General features: G+C 37.2%; 1 protein-coding gene across 1 annotated transcript; it reads right to left on the reverse strand.

Annotated features, from left to right (window-relative positions):
- Positions 1-15,109: 15,109 nt before the first annotated feature.
- Positions 15,110-22,544, reverse strand: LOC131658458 (uncharacterized). The gene is made up of 3 exons (XM_058927750.1): positions 21,836-22,544; positions 21,290-21,747; positions 15,110-15,241 (listed from the first exon to the last, which is right to left on the reverse strand). The coding sequence occupies exons 1-3, from the start codon at positions 22,542-22,544 to the stop codon at positions 15,110-15,112; spliced, it is 1,299 nt and encodes a 432-aa protein (XP_058783733.1).
- Between the last annotated feature and the right edge of the window lie 4,389 nt (positions 22,545-26,933).

Consider the following 26,933-nt stretch of genomic DNA (forward strand, 5'->3'; position numbering starts at 1 on the left):
TTTGACCAACATGTCAATTGTGTGGTAAGTATGGGCATGCTATTGCTGAGTGTTGGTACAGGTATGATGAAAATTTTGAACCTTCTCAAGCTAAAACTCAAGGAAATGTTCAAGGAACTCAGGCTAATGAAGAGAAAAAGAATCAAGCCACAACACCTGTAACACCCCAAATCTACCTCGCAAATATACAGGAAAATTAGAGTACAAAAATCTTAAATCAAACATCACATTTGAGGCGTCATAATTTCAACTTAAACCAAATCATACACATGCTCACATATATAGATACATAGCAAGTAATACGGAGGATAACTCATACTTCATTAATCATCAATAATCCTATAGTAATAACATCACAGCGGAACAACATCAACGACATATCCAAATCATACATGCCAATCATGGGCAACAACAAATCCAACATATCTCTATAGAACATAACAACATAATTCAATAAGAGATAACCATATCCAAATATAATAACAAGGAACAACAAGATAACATGGCATGATCAAAACAAGTTAGACGTCCCCCAAGTGCTACGTATCAGAGCATAGACACACCGACACGAGCTAAAAGGTAAACGGCTACTCCACATCGTTACCTGCACGTTATCAACAGAGGGTAACATTCAAACATAATGGGTGAAATATCATTTGTTATAAAGAAACATATGATAATATTCAAAGCAAGTGAAAAGATCATACATTGGTCACCACTTCTCAACACATGTCATATACCATAATTCACATCACTTAAACAACTTGCAAATGGTAAATAATGTCAATAGTTCAATTATGACACATATAATCAATTGACAAGTAACATTTCCATACATCACGACAAACATCTCATCATCAAGTCACAACGACATAATCAAATAAGACCCAATGTAATTCACATGTGACTTGACTTATGCAAATGCATGTGGTACCATTTTGAGCACATCATCGCTATTTACCATTAAGGCCTCGTCACTTTTTCCATTAAGACCACGTCTCTTTATGCGATGTGACTCAATGAATGCAACATCCACACAAACACAACATATAAAACACATCACAACATCGTCTAAACAACCATCGAACATTTTCAATTAAATGTCGAACTTCAACAATAACAACAACAAAATCATCATCATTCATAAGAATGCATCACGTCGCCATGTTGCATCGTCATACAACAATACTTCACTTCACAACAACAATTTCATCATAAAGCAATCCAATTCAAGAAAAGGATTCAAAAAGGTTTCCAAGGATATTCAAAGCATATACAATGGAAGGACATCAATTAGAGCATCATGGAAGTTCAAACGACATATAGAACCAAGTTACTGTTAGAACAAGATTTGTTCTGATCAATATTCTTAGTTTTGATGATAACAAGGATATGAATTTTGTGTGAGATAATGTGGTACTCTAATACATTGCAATTTCCCTTTCAGGAAATATATATAAAGAGTATGCACAAATCAGCGCTCAAAAGCTTTGTCTCAGAAGGTTCAGCATGCAACATCAGAACATGGTCTGGAAAGACATCAGAAGATGGTCAAGGCAGAATCAGAACATGGGTCTATGGAAGCATCCGAAGAACTTGAGATCAGAAGCAGAAGCACTGAAGTTCTGATGGTATCACGCTCAGAAGCACTTCAAGGTCAGAAGACAAGAAGATGCTATGCACCAAGCTGTTTGACTCTGATGATATTCAAATATTTTATTCACAAACATCAGATCAGAAGAAAGTACAAGTGGCAGGCTACGCTGACTGACAAAAGGAACGTTGGAAGCTATTAAAGGCAACGTCAGTAGACACAGCGTGAACAAGGCTCGAGGTAGTTGACAAAAGCGTGAAACATTAAATGCAAAGCTGTACGGAACACGCAAAGCATTAAATGCGCCCAACGGTCATCTTCTCAAACGCCTATTTAAATGAAGTTCTGATGAGAAGCAAGGTTGACGATTTGCTAACAATTAACTTGCTGAAACGCTGTTCAAATTCAAAGCTCAGAAACTTCATCTTCATCAAAGCTCACTACATTGCTGTTGTAATATATTAGTGAGATTAAGCTTAAACGTTAAGAGAAATATCACTGTTGTGATTATAGCTTTTGTGAAGCATTGTAAAACTCTTATTTGATTACATTAATTTGTAAGTAACTAGAGTGATCAAGTGTTGATCAGGATACTCTAGGAAGTCTTAGCTTGTGTCTAAGCAGTTGTAATTAGAGTGATCACGTGGTGGTCAGGATACTCTAAGAAAGTCTTAGCTTGTGTCTAAGCAGTTGTAATTAGAGTGATCACGTGGTGGTCAGGATACTCTAAGAAAGTCTTAGCTTGTGTCTAAGCATTTGTTCCTGGAGTGATCAGGTTGTGATCAGGATACTCTAGAAGACTTAGCCGCGGACTAAGTGGAAAACCATTGTAATCTGTTGCGATTAGTGGATTAAATCCTCAGGTGAGGTAAATCACTCCGTGGGGGTGGACTGGAGTAGTTTAGTTAACAACGAACCAGGATAAAAATAACTGTGCAATTTATTTTTATCGTTCAAGTTTTAAGACTACACTTATTCAAACCCCCCCTTTCTAAGTGTTTTTCTATCCTTCAATTGGCATCAGAGTGCCGGTTCTAAGGTGCAAGCACTTAACCGTGTTTAGAAAAGATTCAGGAAGAGAAAAACGCTTCAGTAAAAGATGGCTGGTGAAGTTCCAACAAATCCAGCTGCATCTACATCTGGCTCTGCTGAGCAATACAACGGTAACAATGGTTATACTAGACCACCAGTATTTGATGGTGAAAACTTTGAATACTGGAAAGATAAACTGGAAAGTTACTTTCTTGGTCTAGATGCTGATCTATGGGATCTTCTGTTGGATGGTTACAAACATCCGGTTAAAGCTACTGGTGTAAGGCTCACAAGAAGTGAAATGGATGATGATCAAAAGAAGCTTTTCAAGAATCATCATAAATGTAGGACTGTTTTGCTGAATGCTATCTCTCATGCTGAGTATGAGAAGATATCTAACAGGGAAACTGCCCATGATATATATGAGTCATTGAAAATGACCCATGAGGGAAATGCTCAAGTCAAGGAGACTAAAGCTCTTGCTCTAATCCAGAAGTATGAAGCCTTCAAGATGGAGGATGATGAAGATATTGAGAAGATGTTCTCAAGATTTCAAACTCTGACTGCTGGATTGAGAGTTCTCGACAAAGGCTACACAAAGGCTGATCATGTAAAGAAGATCATCAGAAGTTTGCCCAGAAGATGGGGTCCAATGGTGACTGCATTCAAGATTGCGAAGAATCTGAATGAAGTTTCGTTGGAAGAGCTGATCAGTGCCCTGAGGAGCCATGAGATTGAACTTGATGCAAATGAACCTCAGAAGAAAGGTAAGTCTATTGCTTTAAAATCTAATGTTAAAAAATGCACTAACGCTTTTCAGGCTAGAGAAGAAGATCCTGAAGAATCAGAGTCTGAAGAAGAAGATGAACTGTCCATGATCTCCAGAAGGGTAAACCAACTCTGGAAGAGCAAGCAAAGGAAGTTCAGAGGCTTCAGAAGTTCAAAGAAATTTGAACGAGGAGAATCTTCTGGTGACAGAAGATCTGACAAGAAGAAGGCTGTCTGCTATGAGTGCAATGAGCCTGGACATTACAAAAATGAGTGTCCGAAACTTCAGAAGGAGAATCCCAAGAAGAAGTTTCATAAGAAGAAAGGTCTTATGGCAACATGGGATGATTCTGAATCAGAATCAGGATCAGACTCTGAAGGAGAGCAGGCCAACTTTGCACTGATGGCTACAGAAGATGATGGATCAGAATCTACATCAGAATCAGATTCTGAAGAGGTATTTTCTGAACTATCTAGAGAAGAGTTAGTTTCCATTCTAACAGAGCTTCTTGAATTAAAAGCTCATCTTAGTATCAAATACAAAAAGCTGAAAAAGCAATTTGAATTTGAAACTAAGAAGCTTGAGTTGGAAAATTCTGAATTAAAAGAAAAAGTTTTAAAATTATCCAATGATGTTGGATCTCCTTCTGATTCAGAAAAATCCACTCCCAGTCTGAATCATATTCTGAAAGAATATGATTTAAGTTTCAGGAAGTTCTTATCTAGAAGTATTGGCAGAAGTCAGCTAGCTTCTATGATATATGCTGTGTCTGGGAACAAGAGAGTTGGCATTGGTTATGAGGGTGAAATCCCATACAAGCTTGAATCTGTGGATGATATGAAAATATCATACAAGCCTCTGTATAACCAATTTAAATTTGGCCACTCCCATGATATTAAGCACACATCACATGCACAAAGTTTTTACATAACACACACCAAGAAGCATGTGACACAACCTAAGAAATATCATGGAACTCAGAATAAGAAGTATCATACTGTTCCTCCTGCTAAATATTTTGCTAAACCCAAGTTCAATCAGAACTTGAGGAGAACTAACAAGAAAGGACCCAAGAAATTGTGGGTACCTAAGGAGAAGATAATTTCTGTTGCAGATATCCTTGGCGGCAAAGAGGACAGAAAGCAAAATGTCATGGTACTTGGACTCTGGGTGCTCGCGACACATGACGGGAAGAAGGTCTACATTCCAAGACCTGGTGCTTAAACCAGGTGGAGAAGTCAAGTTTGGAGGAGATCAGAAGGGCAAAATCATTGGCTCTGGAACCATAAGTCTTGGTAACTCTCCTTCCATAACTAATGTACTTCTTGTAGAAGGATTAAAGCATAACTTATTGTCCATAAGTCAATTAAATGACAATGGTTATGATATAATCTTCAATCAAAAGTCTTGCAAGGCTGTAAGTCAGAAGGATGGCTCAATCCTATTTACAGGCAAGAGGAAGAACAACATTTATAAGATTGATCTTTCTGATCTTGAGAAGCAGAAGGTGACTTGTCTTATGTCTGTTTCTGAAGAGCAATGGGTCTGGCACAGAAGATTAGGACATGCTAGTTTGAGAAAGATTTCTCAGATTAACAAACTAAATCTGGTCAGAGGACTCTCAAATCTGAAATACAAATCAAATGCTCTTTGTGAAGCATGTCAGAAGGGCAAGTTCTCCAGACATGCATTCAAGTCTAAGAATGTTGTTTCTACCTCAAGGCCGTTAGAACTCTTACACATTGATCTGTTTAGCCCAGTCAAAACAGCATCTGTCAGAGGGAAGAAATATGGATTAGTCATCGTTGATGATTATAGCCGCTGGACGTGGGTAAAGTTCTTGAAACACAAGGATGAGTCTCATTCAGTGTTCTTTGAATTCTGCACTCAGATCCAATCTGAGAAGGAGTGCAAAATCATAAAGGTCAGAAGTGATCATGGTGGCGAATTTGAGAACAGATTCTTTGAGGAGTTCTTCAAAGAAAATGGTATTGCCCATGATTTCTCTTGTCCTAGAACTCCACAGCAAAATGGAGTTGTAGAGCGAAAGAATAGGACTCTACAAGAAATGGCCAGAACCATGATCAATGAAACCAATATGGCTAAGCATTTCTGGGCAGAAGCAATAAACACTGCATGTTACATTCAGAATAGAATCTCTATCAGACTTATTCTAAATAAGACTCCTTATGAATTGTGGAAGAACAGAAAGCCCAACATTTCATATTTTCATCCTTTTGGATGTGTATGTTTTATTCTGAATACTAAAGATCATCTTGGTAAGTTTGATTCTAAAGCACAAAAGTGTTTCCTTCTTGGATATTCTGAACACTCTAAAGGCTACAGAGTATACAATACTGAAACATTGATTGTAGAAGAATCAATCAATATCAGGTTTGATGATAAGCTTGGTCTTGAAAAACCAAAGCAGTTTGAGAATTTTGCAGATTTTGATATTGATATCTCAGAAGTTGAAGAACCAAGAAGCAAAGCTGCAGAAGCTGGCAGTCTCAGAAGCAATGGATCAGAAGATCAAGTTGCTGCATCTTTAGAGAATCTGAGAATTTCTGAAGAACCAACTATCAGAAGATCACCTAGACTTGCCTCAGCTCATTCAGAAGATGTGATCCTTGGAAAGAAAGATGATCCCATCAGAACAAGGGCATTCCTTAAGAACAATGCAGAATGTCAATTAGGTCTTGTTTCTTTGATCGAGCCAACTTCTGTTGATCAAGCTCTAGAAGATCCAGACTGGATAATTGCCATGCAAGAAGAACTAAATCAGTTTACAAGGAATGATGTATGGGACTTGGTTCCTAGACCAAAAGGATTTAACATCATCGGTACTAAGTGGGTTTTCAGAAACAAGCTAAGTGAGAAAGGTGAAGTGGTAAGAAACAAAGCCAGACTGGTTGCTCAGGGTTATAGTCAGCAAGAAGGGATTGATTATACAGAAACCTTTGCACCAGTGGCCAGGTTAGAATTTATTCGTCTATTAATTTCTTTTGCCACTCAACACAACATCACTCTTTATCAGATGGATGTCAAGAGTGCCTTCTTAAATGGTTATATAGATGAAGAAGTCTATGTTCACCAACCTCCTGGTTTTGAAGACTCCATTTCTCCAAATCATGTTTTCAAATTAAAGAAATCATTATACGGATTGAAACAAGCTCCCAGAGCTTGGTATGAACGTTTGAGTTCTTTCCTTCTGGAAAATGATTTCACTAGAGGAAAAGTGGACATTACTCTCTTCTGTAAAACATTTAAAAAGGATATTTTAATTTGTCAAATATATGTTGATGATATTATCTTTGGAACATCTAATGCTACACTTGGAAAGGAGTTTGCTGAGTCTATGCAGGCTGAATTTGAAATGAGCATGATGGGAGAACTCAAGTATTTCCTTGGGATTCAAATCAACCAAACTTCCGATGGAACCTATGTTCATCAAACGAAGTATGTGAAAGAACTTCTGAAGAAGTTTAATCTTTTTGAAAGCAAAGAAGCCAAAACTCCTATGCATCCAACATGTGTACTGGGTAAGGATGAGGTAAGTAAGAAGGTAGATCAGAAGTTGTACAGAGGTATGATTGGATCTCTTCTATATCTAACTGCTTCTAGACCTGACATTCTCTTTAGTGTTTGTTTGTGTGCTCGATTCCAATCAGATCCAAGAGAATCTCATTTAACAGCGGTTAAAAGAATTCTAAGGTATCTGAAAGGTACTACTAATGTTGGTTTAGTTTACAGAAGATCTAAAGATTACAACTTAGTAGGATTCTGTGATGCTGACTATGCTGGAGATAGAATAGAAAGAAAGAGCACTTCTGGAAGTTGTCAATTTCTTGGAAGTCATCTGATCTCATGGTACAGCAAGAAGCAAGCTACTATTGCCCTCTCAACAACAGAAGCAGAATATGTTGCTGCTGCTGGTTGTAGCACACAAATGCTCTGGATGAGAAGTCAGCTGGAAGATTATCAGATATATGAGAGTAACATTCCTATTTTCTGTGATAATACTTCTGCTATATGTTTATCTAAGAATCCTATTTTACATTCAAAAGCTAAACATATTGAGATTAAACATAATTTCATAAGGGACTATGTTCAGAAGGGTGTTATATCTTTAAACTTTGTGGATACAGACCATCAATGGGCTGATATCTTTACAAAACCCCTTGCTGAAGATAGGTTTAAGTTCATTCTGAAGAATATCAGTATGGATTTATGCCCAGAATGAGAAGATGAGAAGATCTTATGTATGAGTATCTTCTGAAATGAAATTGGATTTGTTTTTATAAGAAGTTCTGATTGAAATCAATTAGAAATTGTGATTCAGTTATTACTAACGTTTCATTGTCTAAGTTGATTCAGAATCTCTTTAAAAGCAAAACAGCTGTAACTGGCTATCCAGATGGTAAACACGTGTTCACTATTTCTAGACAAGCGTGCGTGCAGTTGAGGGGACGTCTACTTAGGTAACTGTGCAAATCTCGTCTTTTGTCATTATTATCTCTCCTCACGTCATGTTACATTAAATGCCATTCATCATTTCTTTTATTGTCCTTTACGTTTTTTTTATATCCGTCAAACGTTTCCCTTCCCTAGAACGTTTTCCTTCCCCACATTCCCTCTATTTATTTCTCCATCTCTTTGCATTCTTCAATCAATCTTTGCGCTCCCTCTCTCTTTTCTATGAATATCTTTTGCGTAAACCCTAGTTCATTCTTCATCGATCTAGCGTTCATCATGAATCCTTCGCCTAGTTCCCTTCATCAAAACTTTAAACCAGTTGAAGAAACTAAGTCTCAAAAGTGGCTGATCTATTTGAATAGAACGGATGGAAGGGTTAATCGGTTACAGGATGAGAAACATATCTCGGGATGGCATTCCAAGTTCTTCTCAAGTCAGATCTCTTCTTTGATGCTGTCATCAACATCTGTCCAAAGGAAGAAGACTTTCTTGAGATATTGGATAAAGTTAGGTTCCATATGGACTTAACTTCTATGTTAAGGGAAAGCCCATCTGAGAATACGCTCTCTCCTGGTGAACTGTTCTCAGTTCCTCCCTTGTATTCATTTACTTCTTTCTCTGGGAGCTGTTCAGGCATACAGAGTTTCAAGATTTGATGACCAAGCAAGAACAAGAACAACGCTGGGATTCATGATATGCTGGCTTAGATTAGAACTAGGCTAGGGTTGTAGTCTTTGTGTCCTTGTAGTTTTCTTTGCTTGTTGCACTTGTGTATCAACATACATCCTTTGTAATCCTACTTGGTTAATCAATGAAAAGTTTATTTTGTTTCTTTCCTTTTGTCTCTCGCTTTACATCTGAATCTTTTATGCTTTTTGATGTTATGACAAAAAGGGGGAGAAAATATATGATAAATGATCTGATTAATATTATCAGTTACCGAGTAAAAAGGCTCCACATTTACTAACAGAACTTGCAAAGTTCTATGTTTTTAAGTTGTGTTGTTGCAGAAATCGAAGATTCAAGATCAACATAAGAAGCAACAAAATGAATCTAGCTCTTGGATTCTTGAAGCAAGCTGAGTGCTAGGAAGCTTCAGAAGCAAGAAGGAAGAATGATCAGATATTCTGATAATAGAATATGATCCAAATCATTGTCTATTTGCTCTGATACATTGTCTATTGGATATGATATATTCTATATGGCTTATATGGCTCTGATACATATTTTGTGTTCTGATACACATTTTATGTTCTAACTCATTCATGCTGACTTTTGTCGTTTAGTTTTGTTCTGTAACATTTCAGGATGTAGAGATGCTCTGATGATGCTCTGGTACATTCAACAATGTTCTGATACAATCTAGCATGAAGTGATGTAAGAAGAAATTCAAAGCTCTGAAGCTATCCGAGGGAAACAGAAATCAGAAGCTGTGAATGTTCTAAAAGATCCAGAAAACTCAAGTTCTGAAGCTGTCCTAAATGGAAGCATGAATCAGAAGCTGTGAATGTTCTGAAGATCAAAGAAATTCAAGTTCTGAAGCTGTCCTAAATGGAAGCAGGAATTAGAAGCTGTGAATGTTCTGAAGATCAAAGAAATTCAAGTTCTGAAGCTGTCCAAAATGGAAGCAGGAATCAGAAGCTGTGAGTGTTCTAGGGATCTAAAGAAATTCAAGTTCTGAAGCTGTCCAATGGAAGCAGAAGTCAGAAGCTATGAATTATCAGAAGACAGAAGCTTATGTGATCGTCTCTACCGAAATAATCAGGGAAGTCTTTTATTATTAAAGTTCTTCGAGTATTTATTTCAGGGGGAGATTATTCATTTCAGGGGGAGATTGTTAATCTCAGGGGGAGACATATTCACATGCTTATGCTATAGCTGTGTAATATGTCTTTAGCCGTCTGCTCTTTCTGATCGCAAATTCATATCATTTATATATGTTTTTGTCATTATCAAAAAGGGGGAGATTGTTAGAACAAGATTTGTTCTGATCAATATTCTTAGTTTTGATGATAACAAGGATATGAATTTTGTGTGAGATAATGTGGTACTCTAATACATTGCAATTTCCCTTTCAGGAAATATATATAAAGAGTATGCACAAATCAGCGCTCAGAAGCTTTGTCTCAGAAGGTTCAGCATGCAACATCAGAACATGGTCTGGCAAGACATCAGAAGATGGTCAAGGCAGAATCAGAACATGGGTCTATGGAAGCATCAGAAGAACTTGAGATCAGAAGCAGAAGCACTGAAGTTCTGATGGTATCACGCTCAGAAGCACTTCAAGGTCAGAAGACAAGAAGATGCTATGCACCAAGCTGTTTGACTCTGATGATATTCAAATATTTTATTCACAAACATCAGATCAGAAGAAAGTACAAGTGGCAGGCTACACTAACTGACAAAAGGAACGTTGGAAGCTATTAAAGGCAACGTCAGTAGACACAGCGTGAACAAGGCTCGAGGTAGTTGACAAAAGCGTGAAACATTAAATGCAAAGCTGTACGGAACACGCAAAGCATTAAATGCGCCCAACGGTCATCTTCTCAAACGCCTATTTAAATGAAGTTCTGATGAGAAGCAAGGTTGATGATTTTCTAACAATTAACTTGCTGAAACGCTGTTCAAATTCAAAGCTCAGAAACTTCATCTTCATCAAAGCTCACTACATTGCTGTTGTAATATATTAGTGAGATTAAGCTTAAACGTTAAGAGAAATATCACTGTTGTGATTATAGCTTTTGTGAAGCATTGTAAAACTCTTATTTGATTACATTAATTTGTAAGTAACTAGAGTGATCAAGTGTTGATCAGGATACTCTAGGAAGTCTTAGCTTGTGTCTAAGCAGTTGTAATTAGAGTGATCACGTGGTGGTCAGGATACTCTAAGAAAGTCTTAGCTTGTGTCTAAGCAGTTGTAATTAGAGTGATCACGTGGTGGTCAGGATACTCTAAGAAAGTCTTAGCTTGTGTCTAAGCATTTGTTCCTGGAGTGATCAGGTTGTGATCAGGATACTCTAGAAGACTTAGTCGCGGACTAAGTGGAAAACCATTGTAATCTGTTGCGATTAGTGGATTAAATCCTCAGGTGAGGTAAATCACTCCGTGGGGGTGGACTGGAGTAGTTTAGTTAACAACGAACCAGGATAAAAATAACTGTGCAATTTATTTTTATCGTTCAAGTTTTAAGACAACACTTATTCAAACCCCCCCTTTCTAAGTGTTTTTCTATCCTTCAGTTACGGTTCAAAAGATACATCATGTCAAAGTTTCCAAATTACAGACCGCGCTAAGCGCCCTCGAGCCCGCTACGCGGCTATGTCAGAACCTTCGATGCTAAGCACCCTCAAACCCGTGCGACGCGCGTTACGTTCTGACTTTGGGGATCTGCGCAACTCAACAGCGCGCTACGCACCCTGAACGATTTCTGCAGAATTTTCTCTGCGATGACAGCAAACCCATTACCCCCATTCTCAACCCAAAATCATTTCCAGATAAATTTTCATCACAAATTTCATGCTTATATCACATGTATAACACATAGCATCAATTATAAACATCAGATCATAACACATAAGGTAATGTCATGAAAATCTCTTAACATCTCAAAGTTAGGGTTTCACCAACATCTTTATTCACACATCAATTCATGGATTATGCACATACCCACTCACATCATCTAACATCTTTCATCTCCAATCAACAATCAAAACCTGTTTCTTATCAAGAATTCACACAATTTCATTATAAACCCTAAATTTCTACACACAATTCCATGGATACAACACACAATCAAAACCCAACCCTGAACATCATCATACATCCCTTTAGCATGAAAGAATCCCACCCTTACCTTAGGTTTTGGATTGAATCCAACTCTATCTTAAACCTTGAGATTCTCCTCTTCTCTTCTCTCTTCTTTCACAAAATCCCAAATGAGCTTCTAATTCTATTTTCCTCTAAAAACCTTGTTTTGTTAAACCTTCACTAACTTCTAATTACTAATGGACTCTAATTAACACCCCTCACTTTCTAATGCCAACTTAGGCCCAATAACTCAGCTAACTTACTAACTCATGCTATTTACTATTAAATCCCAATAAATAACATAAATACCACATAAGCACTTAATTAACACATATTTGATTAAATAAAACACATAACACATAATGGCACAATTAAATAAAACACGCAAGCTAAAAACGGGCGTTACAACACCTACTCAAGCCTCAGCTTTTCTGGCTCATCAAGATGACCTAATCATACCTGCAACCCTTGAATCACAAGCTTGGTTTGCAGATTCAGGTGCTTGCCACCAGATTACCTCTCATAACTCTTATTTTCATAGTCACCATCCTTATGTAGGTTCAAATGAAGTTCTGATTGGAAATGGTCAAGGACTCTCCATTAAGTTTATAGGCTCAACAAAGATTAAGTCTAATAATTTACCTCACACGGTGCTATCCTTGAATAATATGCTTCATGTACCTAGCATTTCTCGTAATCTTATCTCTGTATCCAAATTTGCCAAAGACAACAATGTATTTTATGAGTTCCATGCTAACAAATGTTATGTCAAATCTCAGGCATCTAAACTAGTGCTCCTAGAGGGATTTCTTGATACCAGTGGACTGTATTGCTTTCACCATCCACTGATGGAGTCTTCCTCACAACCTATAGTCAACTCTGCTAGTGTCTCAATCAATAATTTAAATAGAAAATCCGAAGACTCATGTTTTAATAAATTTTCTCTTTGGCATTATAGACTAGGGCATGCAAATTATATTGCTATTAAAACTGTACTCAAAATTTGTTACATTCCTTTGAGTAATAAAGATACTATGGAATTCTATAATTCCTGTTGCATAGGAAGTCTCATAGAATATATGCACCTTTAACTCAAATTGTGTATTCTAAGCCATTTGAGCTCATACATACAGATCTGTGGGGTCCTTCCCCCAACCCTTCTAGTGAAGGCTACTCTTATTACCTGGACTTTGTAGACACATACACCAAGTATACCTGGATATACTTTTTAAAACAGAAATCTGAAGCCCTCAATGTTTTCAAACAGTTTGTCACATATGTTCAAAATAAATTTAACACCAAAATCAAAGTTCTTCAATCAGATTTTGGGGGAGAATTTCTCCCCTTTACCATGTATCTAAATGAATTAGGAATGGTTCACAGGCTCACTTGTCCTCATACTTCCCACCAAAATGGGAAAGTTGAGAGAAAACATAGAACTATTGTTGAGATGGGATTAACTTTACTTGCACATGGTAACCTACCTATCAAGTATTGGGATCATAGCTTCACCACCTCTATGTACCTCATTAATAGGCTTCCCACATCCACATATCCTAAGTCTACATCACCTATTCACTCTTTGTATAATAAATTATGAAAATTCTAGAAATACACGCTCGATGTCAAACTGGATGTTATGACATCCACAATTACGCAGCACAGACAATAGTAACAAACAGCATAAAACAGTAAAGAACACACAGAATTGTTTACCCAGTTCGGTTCAAACAACCTACTCTGAGGGCTACCAAGCCAGGGATGAAGTCCACTATTAGCAGTATCAATTCAGAGCTAAAATCCTAGTTTACAACTCCTCACTTAATCACTGCCCAATGACCCTTCTACCTAGGTTCTACCTAGATATGTAATATCTTCATTCCACTCCCCCTCAATCACAGCAGTGATAACACATACACAATAAACAATTACAGATAGAAGACACACTTCAAAAACACACCTTGATCTGCTTAAAAGCTTCAATCAAGAGACACACACTCGTGCTTAAATGCTTAGAGTGACACAACTAAAACACAAACTAATTCCAACGCAATCATCAAAGATAATAGCGTGGATCACAAGAGACAGTTACAAAACAGCCATTCTTCACAATACACAATCTTCTGTCTGCATTCCAAATTAGGATTGCAGTTCTTTTTATATGCAGTCTTGGGCCTTGGGATTTTTTAGAAACACATTAGGGTTAAGAAAGTTAACCTAATTCACACGCCAACTGTCTGTTACACAATATGCTGTCAGTAGGATCTTCTGAACGAAATTTGCAGCACTCAATAAAAAGTTTCCTAAACAGATAAAAGTGATAAATCAGGAAACACAATTAATAAAAACTAATAGCTCCTGCTGTCACACATGGATGTCATGACATCGATCATGACATTCATTACAAAACCTGTATTAGCTCCACACATATATGCAACCCGCATATACACAATCAACCAGGTATGTTTTACCAATAATGCAGCCAACATGCAAAACACCTTCAATCTCCCCCTTTGGCAAATTTTTGGCTAAAACATCATGTCACATCATACCAGAGAAACACATGCAGCGGATAACCAAAACACAAAAACACAAGCTAATACAAACAAACAGCATACATCACCAGTATGCACACAGTGCTCATACATAAACAGACAGTGCACAAGAGTAGCACAAGCACAAGCCACAAGAGTAGCACAAGCATAAACAGATCAACACAAAGATAAGCAAATAGAATTGTTGATCACATACAACCACCATTCTTGTTGTTCTGGGGTGACACATAATACTTCTCCCCCTGTTTGGCCACAAATGTTGCCAAAGCCAAAAGAAAAATAACTCCTCGCTCAACGAGTTTAAATAAGTCCAAAAATAAAACTGGCCGAAAGAAAAAAAATAAAACAGACGGAACTAAATGCAAAAGAACAAATCAAACAAAACAAAATAAACACACTAGACTCTAGTTGCAATTACTGCTCAGAGTCAGATCCAGCTGAGGTGTCTGAAGAACTTTCTTTCTCAGAGTCATCAGCAGGACTAGCACTTTCTTCCTCCACTTCTTGATCATCTTTATCTTCCATCTCTTCTGTATCTACAAACTCCTCATTCTCATCCATTTCCAGAGTACGTATCATTTGTTCAAGAGACATTTTTCTAACTTCCAGTTCTTTGCAAGTCTCTTTTAGTATTGCTATGACTTCTGCTTTACTGACTGATGCTCCAGATTTGGAAGTTTCAGCTGATGTCATGACAGTGTCTGGAACATGCTTTCCCTGAAATAGTTTGTAATGGAATGCCAAGGGACTTTCTCTTTTGCACACTACATCATGTTCATTGAGAATGTTTGGATATTGATCCAGAATTATACCACTCAAGAGGGATGGAAAGGCAATTGGACCCTTAATACTGAAGCTTCCAGCATGCTTCATGGTTTAGTCAAAAATGTATGCTCCATAATCAAACTTTGCCTTTGTTCCTACAACATACAGAAATCTACCAAGCACGGTTGAGATAGTGGACTTGTGATTTGTTGGAACCCAATTAGCTGCTCCTATTTTGTGAAGCTGATAACACAAAAATGTATCACATATTTGGCTTGATTTACATAGACTATTTCCCTATTTTATTTTAATTAAGTTTCTTTATGTTGGTATTATGCTGGTATTTTAATGTGTTTCAGGAATTTAATGTTTACAAGGCTCGCTTGAGAAAAGGAGTAAAAATGAGAAGAAATGAAGTAAAAAAGATAGGAAGTATAGAAGAAAATAAGGGGGTGAAGAAAGAAGCATATGTACAAAGCCCAAAGGCCCAATTGGCCCGCAACGAGGGCACTCTCCAACCCCTGCCGGTCGGCGCACTCCAGCCCCTGCCAGTCGACGCACTCCCCCTCCTGCCGTTCGGCACCCCCTTGTTTATAGGGTGTGACGTTTGTCACACATTCAGCAACACGCAGACGTTTCGTTTCAGTTTCATCCTATTCTTCAGCCTCCTAAATCTCCTCCATGGACTCAGTTATAAAACGTAACACAACGTGATTTTCTCCTATATTTTCTCAACCTAGCAAGCCAAGCAGCAATATAAATACTCAGCATTAATCAGAAAAGAGGGAGGCCGTTTATCTCCTCTTCTCTTTTTCGGCAGAGCTTCTCCTTCTTTAGTTTTTAGGCAGTTTTTCTACCATGTAAAAGTGGTAGTTTCTCACATTGAGGAACTACCACACTGTTATATTTAGTTTATGTTTTCTTTCTTTTCAGTTCCGTTACCTAATTGTCAAGTGCCGGTATAATCCAATTTCAATTCCAGCTAATGCACGCGAAGTTTATTTCTGAAATTAATTCCAGCTTTCCTTTTTGCATTATTTACAGGTTTTATTTTATCGCTTTATTATTACTATTATTATTTATCGTTTTGCTTAATTTAATTTCCATGTTGCTCTTAATTTCAATCCGCCTGTTTAATTTGTTTACGCTTAATTCCATGTCCGGCTAAATTGTTTTGAGTCCGGTGTGTGAGGACCGTCGTCTCCGACGGGACTCGGTAATTGTGTTGGTTTAAATTATTATTAATTTATATTTTGGCTTATGTTTTTAATATTTATTTAGGTAACCTTGTCACGAGAGTGAAAGGTTACCTACCACGATTTCGTCACGAGAGTGAGAAATCTATTAAGGTTCGAACCGGCACTGCGAGAGCGTGGGGGTCGAACCAGATAGTAAAAACTAGGCATTAATCCTAAACACAGCGAGAGCGCTTTAGGATTAATTAGGACTTGATTAGTTTTCAAACCGCGTTCCTTGATTTAAGTGGGCGAGCGAGAGCAATATCCTATGGTTGAAGAGCGTGACTTTATTCAAGACCACGAGAGTGTGAGGTTTAGTATTTAAGCTAATATTTTCTACCAAATATGTTTTTAACATTTTTATAAGCCAACGAATTACAGAGTTCCCGTAGTACGCGGAATCACATTCCGGTCTCTCTTTCTTATATTCATCTTAATCTTAGTTTTATTTCAGTTTTAGTAGTTAGTTTCTCCTTAATCAAATCGTTCATTAGCCTTAGCTTTACAAAGCAACAATAGATTATAGTGGGTTGACATTGGTCTCTGTGGTTCGACAATCTTTTATATTACTTTGATATATCCGTGCACTTGTGGATGCATCCAGTTTTTGGCGCCGTTGCCGGGGACTATTCAAGTCGATATCATAACTCTTTTAGTTACGCAGTAGAGACTAAGGCAATTTTTTCATTAATTACAATGTATCACCCAAACTTTTTCTACAACTCCCAACAACAGTATTTTGAGGGATACCAAGAATCTCATAAATCCGACCTCGAAATACTGTTGGAAAATTTCAATGCGTCACAAACTCATTCTCACCCGAATTACCTCTCCAACTATCAATCCCAACATTTTGAGGAGTCGCAAGAATTTTATAATCCTAATCAAATCTATCCTCAACCGAATTTCCTCTACGATCACCACAACCAATATTTTGAGGAACCACAAGAATCCTATAATTCTAACCTCGAAGCATTAATAGAGGATTTCAATGCAACGCAAAATTATCATCAACCAAATTTCCTCTACGATCACCACACCCAACATTTTGAGGAGTCGCAAGATTATCATAAACCCAACCTCGAAATCCTAATGGAGGAATTCATTGAAGCACAAAGTCTCTCTAGGCTAGAATCTATGATGATGAAGCACCTTGAGGAAACATAAAATGCAACGCTAACTCCCTTTGAATAACCTCAAGAATCCCATAATTTTAACTTCGAAACATCAATGGAGGATCCCGACGAGACACTAACTCACTCTAGATTAGAAGCCATGATGGAGCATTTTGTAGAGACACAAACCATCCGAAACCAAGAGTTTATCAAACAAAGTCTTCAAAACAATGAAACCCTTAGGCAACTGACCACTATGGTTGAGTCCCTCGCGACTCACAACATGGCATTAGAGACTCAAGTCTCCCAACTTGAACAAAAGCCACTAGGAGACTTACTTGAGGAGTATATTGACACAACCATTAGTGAAAAACAAATTGAAATTCCTGAGGAGAGTGATAATGAGATTGAGGAAGGTGATTATGAGACTGAGGAGAGTGATAATGTGGTTGAAGAGATTTCTAGTGAGAAAAGAATGGAGATTGAGAAAAATTCACCAACATCAACTGAAAGAGAAGTTGTAGAACAGGTAAAGAAGGAAGCACCTATTGTTATTCCTCTTCCCTATACCCCACTGATTCCTTTCCAGCAAAGTTTTATGGAAGCTAAGGTAGAATCCCAATCCAAAACGTATGTAGAGGTATTGGAAAATATTCACACGAATGCACCCTTGTTTGAAGTCTTGCATAAAAAGATAAATATAGAGGAACATGAAACTAAGGAGATCATTAGTGTTAATAGGTTAAGGTTAACATTTGAGGTGGTGAGTGAGATCACTAAGCCCAAACTTGAAAAGCTAATACTTAGGATAGATCCAGAACCACCACCACAAATTTAGAAGAAAGAACCACCCCACAGAAGGAAGAAAAGGAAAGGTGAGGGATATGTGAGATGGCTTGATAAGTGGCCATGGAAAACGAGGTTTGCTAAAAGTTCAACCGAGGAGTCATTCTCGAGAGAACCACCTTGAGTGCTTGCACTCTTAAGCTGTCGAGCTATCGACGTTAAACAAAGCGTTGCGTGGGAGGCAACCCACGAGCTTTTAATTTAATGTTTTCCTTTTATTGTTTGGATTTGCAGTAAATAAAATTATGGATCGCTTGTCACATCTCAACCATATCTGGGCGAAAAATCTATAGACAATCATCTCAAAGATGAACGGGTCTCCACGCACATTCCTACGAGTGTTGCTTCTGGTGGTGACACGCTTGATGAGCATGATAGGAGAAGGTATTTCCTCCAGACGCGGAGCAGATTTGGTCGTGATAGCCCGCCAGTAGCATCCATTCAGGTTCTGTCTTTCCTTTTTCCACCTTTTATCAAAACATTGAGGACAATGTTTGGTTTAAGTGTGGGGGGAAGCTTGACCGCTTTCATTTATTGCTTTATTTATTGTCTTCTAGTTATGTTTTCAAGTCTTTATACGTGAATTTTAGTTGCTATTGAATTTCCCCGAAATTTTAAAATTTTAACCACCAACAAATATTTTCTTTTTTGACGCATGGCATACACACTCTAAAAGTATAGAGGTTGTCAAACTACAGGCTTTGTTAGAAAGACTTGGAGATGTTTCAACAACATTGATACCGTCCTGACACCCTAAACCCCCTAATTATGTAATATCAATTTGAGTACCCATTATGCCGAGACCTTAGGCTCAAGTTTTCAAAGTAGCTCTTAAGTAGTTTATATTAGCAGTCGGCACCATCTTAAGCACAAACTATGTAGGGAGTCGATGAATATAAATGAATGATCCTGTTTTTAATAAATAAATGATTTAATCGAAAAATAACCTTCTAAGTTAGGTAACCCTCACCCGGTTATTTAGCCCAAGGGTTGTTAATCATATAAGGATTTAATAATAAGCACTCACTGTTGGTTGGCCCAGAGGTCACTGGTACTGGACTTGGTAGGGCAGGTTACGGTCCGATCCCCCGCATCTGTAGTTGGCAAAAATAGGGCTTTACCACTTAAAAACCAGAACCCCGTGCTAAAAAAAGGATCATAGTCGCTAACCGATTTCCCCTACTATGTGCGTGTACGGATAACGGGCTTAATGTGATTGCGCTTGAATGAAAAGAGTGAAAGGAAAACGAGAGATATAGGTTAAGTTATAATGGCATGATTCAAATTGGTTTGTATAAGGAGGGAGTTTTTGAACATTGTGTCATTACGGTATCCTTGGTGTTGACACTCATACATATCAATCTAACATTAGCCTAGCAGCCGAATATGACTAAGAGTCGTGTCGTGCCTTTGTTTCAAAAACCATGCTTAATCATTTTCTTTTACCGTGTTGGTTGATTGCTTGAGGACAAGCAATGGTTTAAGTGTGGGGGTGTTGATAACACGAAAGTGTATCACATATTTGGCTTGATTTACATAGACTATTTCCCTATTTTATTTTAATTAAGTTTCTTTATGTTGGTATTATGCTAGTATTTTAATGTGTTTCAGGAATTTAATGTTTACAAGGCTTGCTTGAGAAAAGGAGTAAAAATGAGAAGAAATGAAATAAAAAAGATAGGAAGTATAGAAGAAAATAAGGGGGTGAAGAAAGAAGCATGTGTACAAAGCCCAAAGACCCAATTGGCCCGCGACGAGGGCACTCTCCAGCCCCTGCCGGTCGGCGCACTCCCCCTCCTGCCGTTCGGCACCCCCTTGTTTATAGGGTGTGACGTTTGTCACACATTCAGCAACACGCAGACGTTTCGTTTCAGTTTCATAAAACGTAACACAACGTGATTTTCTCCTATATTTTCTCAACCTAGCAAGCCAAGCAGCAATATAAATACTCAGCATTAATCAGAAAAGAGGGAGGCCGTTTATCTCCTCTTCTCTTTTTCGGTAGAGCTTCTCCTTCTTTAGTTTTTAGGCCGTTTTTCTACCATGTAAAAGTGGTAGTTTCTCACATTGAGGAACTACCACACTGTTAGATTTAGTTTATGTTTTCTTTCTTTTCAATTCCGTTACCTAATTGTCAAGTGCCGGTATAATCCAATTTCAATTCCAGCTAATGCACGCGAAGTTTATTTCAGAAATTAATTCCAGCTTTCCCTTTTGCATTATTTACAGGTTTTATTTTATCGCTTTATTATTACTATTATTATTTATCGTTTTGTTTAATTTAATTTCCATGTTGCTCTTAATTTCAATCCGCCTGTTTAATTTGTTTACGCTTAATTCCATGTCCGGCTAAATTGTTTTGAGTCCGGTGTGTGAGGACCGTCTTCTCCGACGGGACTCGGTAATTGTGTTGGTTTAAATTATTATTAATTTATATTTTGGCTTATGTTTTTAATATTAATTTAGGTAACCTTTTCACGAGAGTGAAAGGTTACCTACCACGATTTCGTCACGAGAGTGAGAAATCTATTAAGGTTCGAACCGGCACTGCGAGAGCGTGGGGGTCGAACCAGATAGTAAAAACTAGGCATTAATCCTAAACACAGCGAGAGCGCTTTAGGATTAATTAGGACTTGATTAGTTTTCAAACCGCGTTCCTTGATTTAAGTGGACGAGCGATAGCAATATCCTACGGTTGAAGAGCGTGACTTTATTCAAGACCACGAGAGTGTGAGGTTTAGTCTTTAAGCTAATATTTTCTACCAAATATGTTTTTAACATTTTTATAAGCCAACGAATTACAGAGTTCCCGTAGTACGCGGAATCACATTCCGGTCTCTCTTTCTTATATTCATCTTAATCTTAGTTTTATTTCAGTTTTAGTAGTTAGTTTCTCCTTAATAAAATCGTTCATTAGCCTTAACTTTACAAAGCAACAATAGATTACAGTAGGTTGACATTGGTCTCTGTGGTTCGAAAATCTTTTATATTACTTCGATATATCCGTGCACTTGCGGACGCATCAGAAACATTGCATACTTGATGCTCAGCTTACTTGCAGTTAGCTTCTCTTTCATGGGCCAGCTTTTTACCTGCTTGGTTGTGATCACTTGACAGACTTGGTTGTCTGTTACTTCCAGCTCGGTTTGAGCTTCATTTGTTCTTCCCAAGAATTTATTAATCACAGAAGGAGAGAATGATACACACTTATCTCTTACAAACACCTTTCTGTAGTCTGCACTTCTGCTATTGCCACAATCTTCAGATAGGTTTATCACAAATTCTTTGACCATCTTCTCATAACATTTGGGAAGATTGTACACAGTTTTTAGCATTCCAGCTTCTTGAATCAGCTCTAAGACCTCCTTGTTTTCAAGAGCATTTGGAGCCAATTCCCTTTCAACAGCCAATCTCTTTTGGAGAACATATTTCCATCTGCTGACACTAGAGGCATAGTGGAAAGACACATTATCAATGGGAACTTCAGGGATGTTAGCAGCAAGCTTACTGGTTGTAGGCTTCTTCCTTGATGGAATGTTAGGGACATTTGCTTCAACATCAGATTCAGGTTCAACAATTTCCCCCTCTTTTCTTTGGAATGACCCTACTCCAAGATTTTGAAGGACCAACCCCTTTACTCTTGGTAACAGCTTTGCTCTTGACAGGACCTACAGAAGTACTCTTCTTCCTGATAGTGTCTTTGGCAGGGTTGTTCACTTGAGTGCTTGCTTTTGGTGATCCTTGAACAACAGCTTTGCCTTTTCTTCTTGTCATTAGCCTGTTGGCTACACTCAGATTCAAGGAAGTAAGTAATTCGTCTTCAGAGTACTCATCTAAGTCTACCACATTAGTATCAGTTTCAGTATTGGCCTTAGGGTGCTCATTATTGTCAATGTCATTGACATTCTTGGTGATATTGGTATTCTTAGTAACCCCTTGTTCATCCTTGTTGATTTCTAGGTCACTATCCACGGTGTGAACAACCTCAGCCTTACTGGTGTTATTGAGGGGATCAGCCATTATGGTTTGAAGAGGAATAGATATTCCAGACACTTGATGATTCTCCTTCAGAATACGATTAACAATCCTGGTAATTGCGCTATCGACATACTTGGATCCTTCTTTAGTAAGTTCCTCCATGGTAGCAGATGCTGAGGATTTGGTACACTTGTTCTGAATACCCTCCTTGGGTCGTTTTGCATGAGTCATTTTAGGCTTTGTGGCCTTTACTTCGTCACTGCTGATCGTCCTTAAAGGAACAATCTTAAGGACCCTATTAGGGTTAGAGGACTCCTCCGGTGCTGCTGAGTCTGAAACGGGAGATTCACCATTTGATTGCTGAGACATTCTGAAACTTAGAGAAAAAGAACTTGTTTCACACTTGTGAGAGCAATAAAAGTAAATCAATCTTAGAGAATAGCTAGCAGAACTACTAGGAAGGTTTTCCGTTTTTAGAATATTAGGGGATCGAGGGGGCTTTATATGCACACTGAGTGAGGGAAATTTCAAAACATGGATTTTGACAAAGCCCAAATAGTATCCCTCACGTTGGTTAATTGCTATAATAAGTTTTGGTAGCAGATACCCAACATACCCTTTTCTGTAACATTGTCTTTAGATGTTGTTGCAACATTCTCTATGACATTTCTTTCAGACAGTCCTTTAGGATCATTGCTCACATTTGAATTTTCCAGTTTTCTTTCCCGGTCTGTAATGTCCATCACAAGGCTTACTCTTTCTTCTAGTAGAAATCTATTGATACTTCTGTATTCCCTTACTTTTGCACACAGTTTCTCATTCATTAGACTGGTCTCAGAAAAACTAGTAGACAGTTCACTTATAGTAAGATCACCAATATAGGATTCTTTATCCGATTCATCAGAATCATTAGATTCATCAAATTCGTGATGGTACATTTTTAATTCTTCCTTGATCATGGAGTAGTCAGGGGGGTGGACAGGTGTGTCAGGCTTCCATAGATAGCAATTATCCTTAGATCGAAATCCCTTCATGACTTCTTCATTTGCTTCATTCGTGATGATACACCCATCATTGGTGAACCTAGCATTGAATCCTTCATCACACAACTGACTGATGCTTATAAGGTTTGCAGCTAATCCTTGTACAAGTAGAACATTGTTTAGATTAGGTATACCCACCCCTTCTGTCTTCCCAACACCTTTGACTTCTCTTATATCTCCATCACCCAGAGTTACATAGTTGTTTCCTTCCAATTTGAGATCTACTAGAGAGTTCTTCCTCTCAGTCATATGATTTGAACAACCACTATCAAGGTACCAGTCTTCTTCTGCTGGCATCCTTAGAGAAGTGTGTGCTAATAGAGCAACATTCTTAGCTATCCCAGAATGCTTCCTGTTACTAGTATCATGATCAAGTTTGACTTGTTGAGTTTGGTCTGGATATCCAAATAGTCTGAAACAGAATGGCTTTATGTGACCAAATCTTCCACAGTGATGACACCTCCATTTCTGGAACCTTTTCTTTGAGAGCCTCCTTCTTCTGTTTCCTTGATGTTGTGACATTTGGATTGACATCTGGTTAGTCACACACGTCTTGGATTCTATCCTCCTGAGTTCAGAGATTAATTCCTCTTTAGCCACAAATCCCACTCCAGACATGTCTCCTGATCTTTGTCCAGATTCCAGAATTTCTTCCAGAGTATCAGATCCATTGTTCAGCATTTTGAATGACTTGGTCATTTGATCAAGTTTGTGGTTCAGCATGCTTACTTCACTACTTAGGGAGTTTATGGTTGCAAGATGTTTAATCTTTTCAGATTCTAGATCTCTTATGATCACCTCTTGTTTCTCCACTTGTTTGCAGACTTCAACATTTTCCCTTCACAACTTCTTGTACGAGACAGCTAGTTCATCAAAGGTTAGCTCATCATCACTGGAATCATCATCAGATTTATAGATTCTTATTGAAACTATGATATGCTTTGCAGTTTCCTTTTCTGAATCTGAGTCTTCGTCAGACCAAGTAACAGTCAGTCCTTTCTTTTGCTCCTTGTGGTAGGTAGGACATTCAGCTTTAATGTGTCTGAATCCTTCACATCCATGACATTGAACCCCTTTCCCTAGATAGGGCTTCTCCTCAGCTTTGAATATTTTGCTTGAGTCATATGTCTGACTGATGTCATAGGAAGTGTTCTTGACATTGGGTTTGGACTTCTGATCAACCCTTTTAATAAGTCTGTTGAATTGTTTTCCAAGCATGGCTATGGCGTCTGATAAATTCTCATCACTTACACCATTGCTTTCTTTTGAATCATCACCTGTGTTGGTGACAAACGCAATGCTTTTGTTCTTCTTTTCAACAGGCTCACAGATGCTTGACTCAAAGGTTTGGAGAGAACCAAGAAGTTTGTCCAGCTTCATGTTGCTGATGTCTTGAGCTTCCTCTATGGCAGTTACCTTCATATCAAATCGCTTAGGCAGTGATCTGAGAATCTTCCTTACCAGTTTTTCTTCAGTCATTTTCTCACCTAAGGCTGCAGAGTTGTTTGAAATCTCTCGGACATTCATGTAAAACTCATAAATGGTTTCATCCTCTTTCATCTTGATATTTTCAAACTTAGTGGTAAGTATTTGAAGTCTCGACATCTTTACCTTGGACGTACCTTCATGTGTTGTTTTCAGAATATCCCAAGCTTCTTTAGCCAGCTCACAGTGTTGTACAAGTCTAAAGATGTTTTTGTTAATACCATTGAACAGAGCACTTAGGGCCTTAGAGTTTCCCAACGCTAACTCTTCTTCAGATTTGCTCCATTGAGTTTCAGGAATTAGAATAGTGGTTCCATCATCCAGAATTTTCTCAGGATGTTTCCATCCACTTTCAACAACTCTCCAGGCCTTACTGTCCACTGACTTAATGACTGCTGTAACAGCCCGAATTTAATTAACTGACTAATTAAATTAAATAAGGATTTATTTACTTAATTTGGACGAAGTTTGATAATTAATTGGATCGTCGATGTTATTGAGAAACATGTTTAGATTATTAAGTGAAGTTGGAATTTATTCGGTTAATCGAAGAATTAATAAAGTGGAATATGTAGAGAAATAATACTAGAAATAATATTATTATTGGATTTTTATTTAATTGAGATAAAGTCGGATTTAATTGGATTAATTGGAAAATAATATTAAGGGTAATAATATTATTTGTTGGAGCATAATTATTTATTTGAACTACTCTATTTCATCAATTGGGCCTAATTAGTTAGGAAGTGGAATTATATGAGTTAAGCTCAATATGAATAATATAGTAAGGGTTGGAAGAGTAGAGATATCATAACTTTGTTCATTTGCAAAAGAAGAGGAGAAAGGAGACTAAGAGAGGATAAAGGAGAAAAGCTAGGGGAAGAACAACAAGGAAGAAAGCTAGGGTTTGACGCACATTGAAGAGGTAAGGGGGAGAATCCTTATTATTATGGGTTAGTATGATTGGGTCAATGGGTAGAAATATGTTTAGGTTGAAATCCCTAATTTTTATGGTTTTGATAATGTTAGGTTTTGTTGAGAATCCATAAAATTGATATTAGAAATATATTTTGATGTTAGTAATTGGTACATTGGTGAAATTGGGAGATGATTAAGAATCACAAATTGACATATATTAATATTATAGCAATATAGATACTTTAGTGTTTTTTTTATCACATCTATTGATATGAATATGGCTATATATATATATATATATATATATATATATATATATATATATATATATATATATATATATATATATATATATATATATATATATATATATATATATATATATATATATATATATATATATATATATATATATACTTTTGCATTGTTATGAGATATAAATATATGGACACTGGTGGCATCACTTTCAGTCTGGAGTATATACAGTATAGCGCATATTTTTTCAAAAAAGAAACAAGGAAACAGAACACATATGTTTTAAACAATTGATATAATCAAGTCTTGCACTTATTTTTAAGCTAAGCATCCTTTTAGTTCTACCAATATGTATGTCATTAGAATGATTATAATGATAATGTTCATATACTGTAGAATTCATGTTTTGTAGTGTTTTATAGATATAAGCTATTAAACTTCATATACTGATAAGGTATTATTAATAAACTTAACTTGTTTCATTCTAATAATATTAATAATAATGATTTAATGTTATTAGCATAATAATTTTATGAGTTTTGAGTTAGAGATAAATATCGAGTTATTTGGTTAACTAATTAGTTTTAATTTCGATAGAGTTGTCAATAGAGTTGTTAGAGTTGTCAATAAAGTTGTTAGAGTTGTTTCGAGTTATTTAAAGTCATACTTTTAATTATTTTGCGTAACTCTGACATGTTTAGAGTTGTCAGTTTATGATGTCGGTGTTTACATTCTCGTTAAAACTTTACAAATTCATAACGCTCAAACTGTGAATCCGTTTTGAGTATCGTTCGAAGCGTTAGAAAGCCAGCGTGACATTCTTTTCAATAAAAATATTTGTGTTGGCATTAGGAGATATTAATTGATGATTAATAGTTGTATTAATTGTATTGAGTCGATTTGATTGGATTATGTTCGGACTTGGATTGATTATTCAGTTTATCCGTAAATTGCAGAATTTTGTGAAATGGACCGAATTTGTATTTTAGCTTGAATATTTATGTTGAGAATAAAATATTGGTATGCCAATTATGTCGTTTTGCGAATGTTCTCTATA

Source organism: Vicia villosa, linkage group LG3 (genome assembly GCF_029867415.1).
Source record: "Vicia villosa cultivar HV-30 ecotype Madison, WI linkage group LG3, Vvil1.0, whole genome shotgun sequence".
NCBI lineage: Eukaryota > Viridiplantae > Streptophyta > Magnoliopsida > Fabales > Fabaceae > Vicia > Vicia villosa.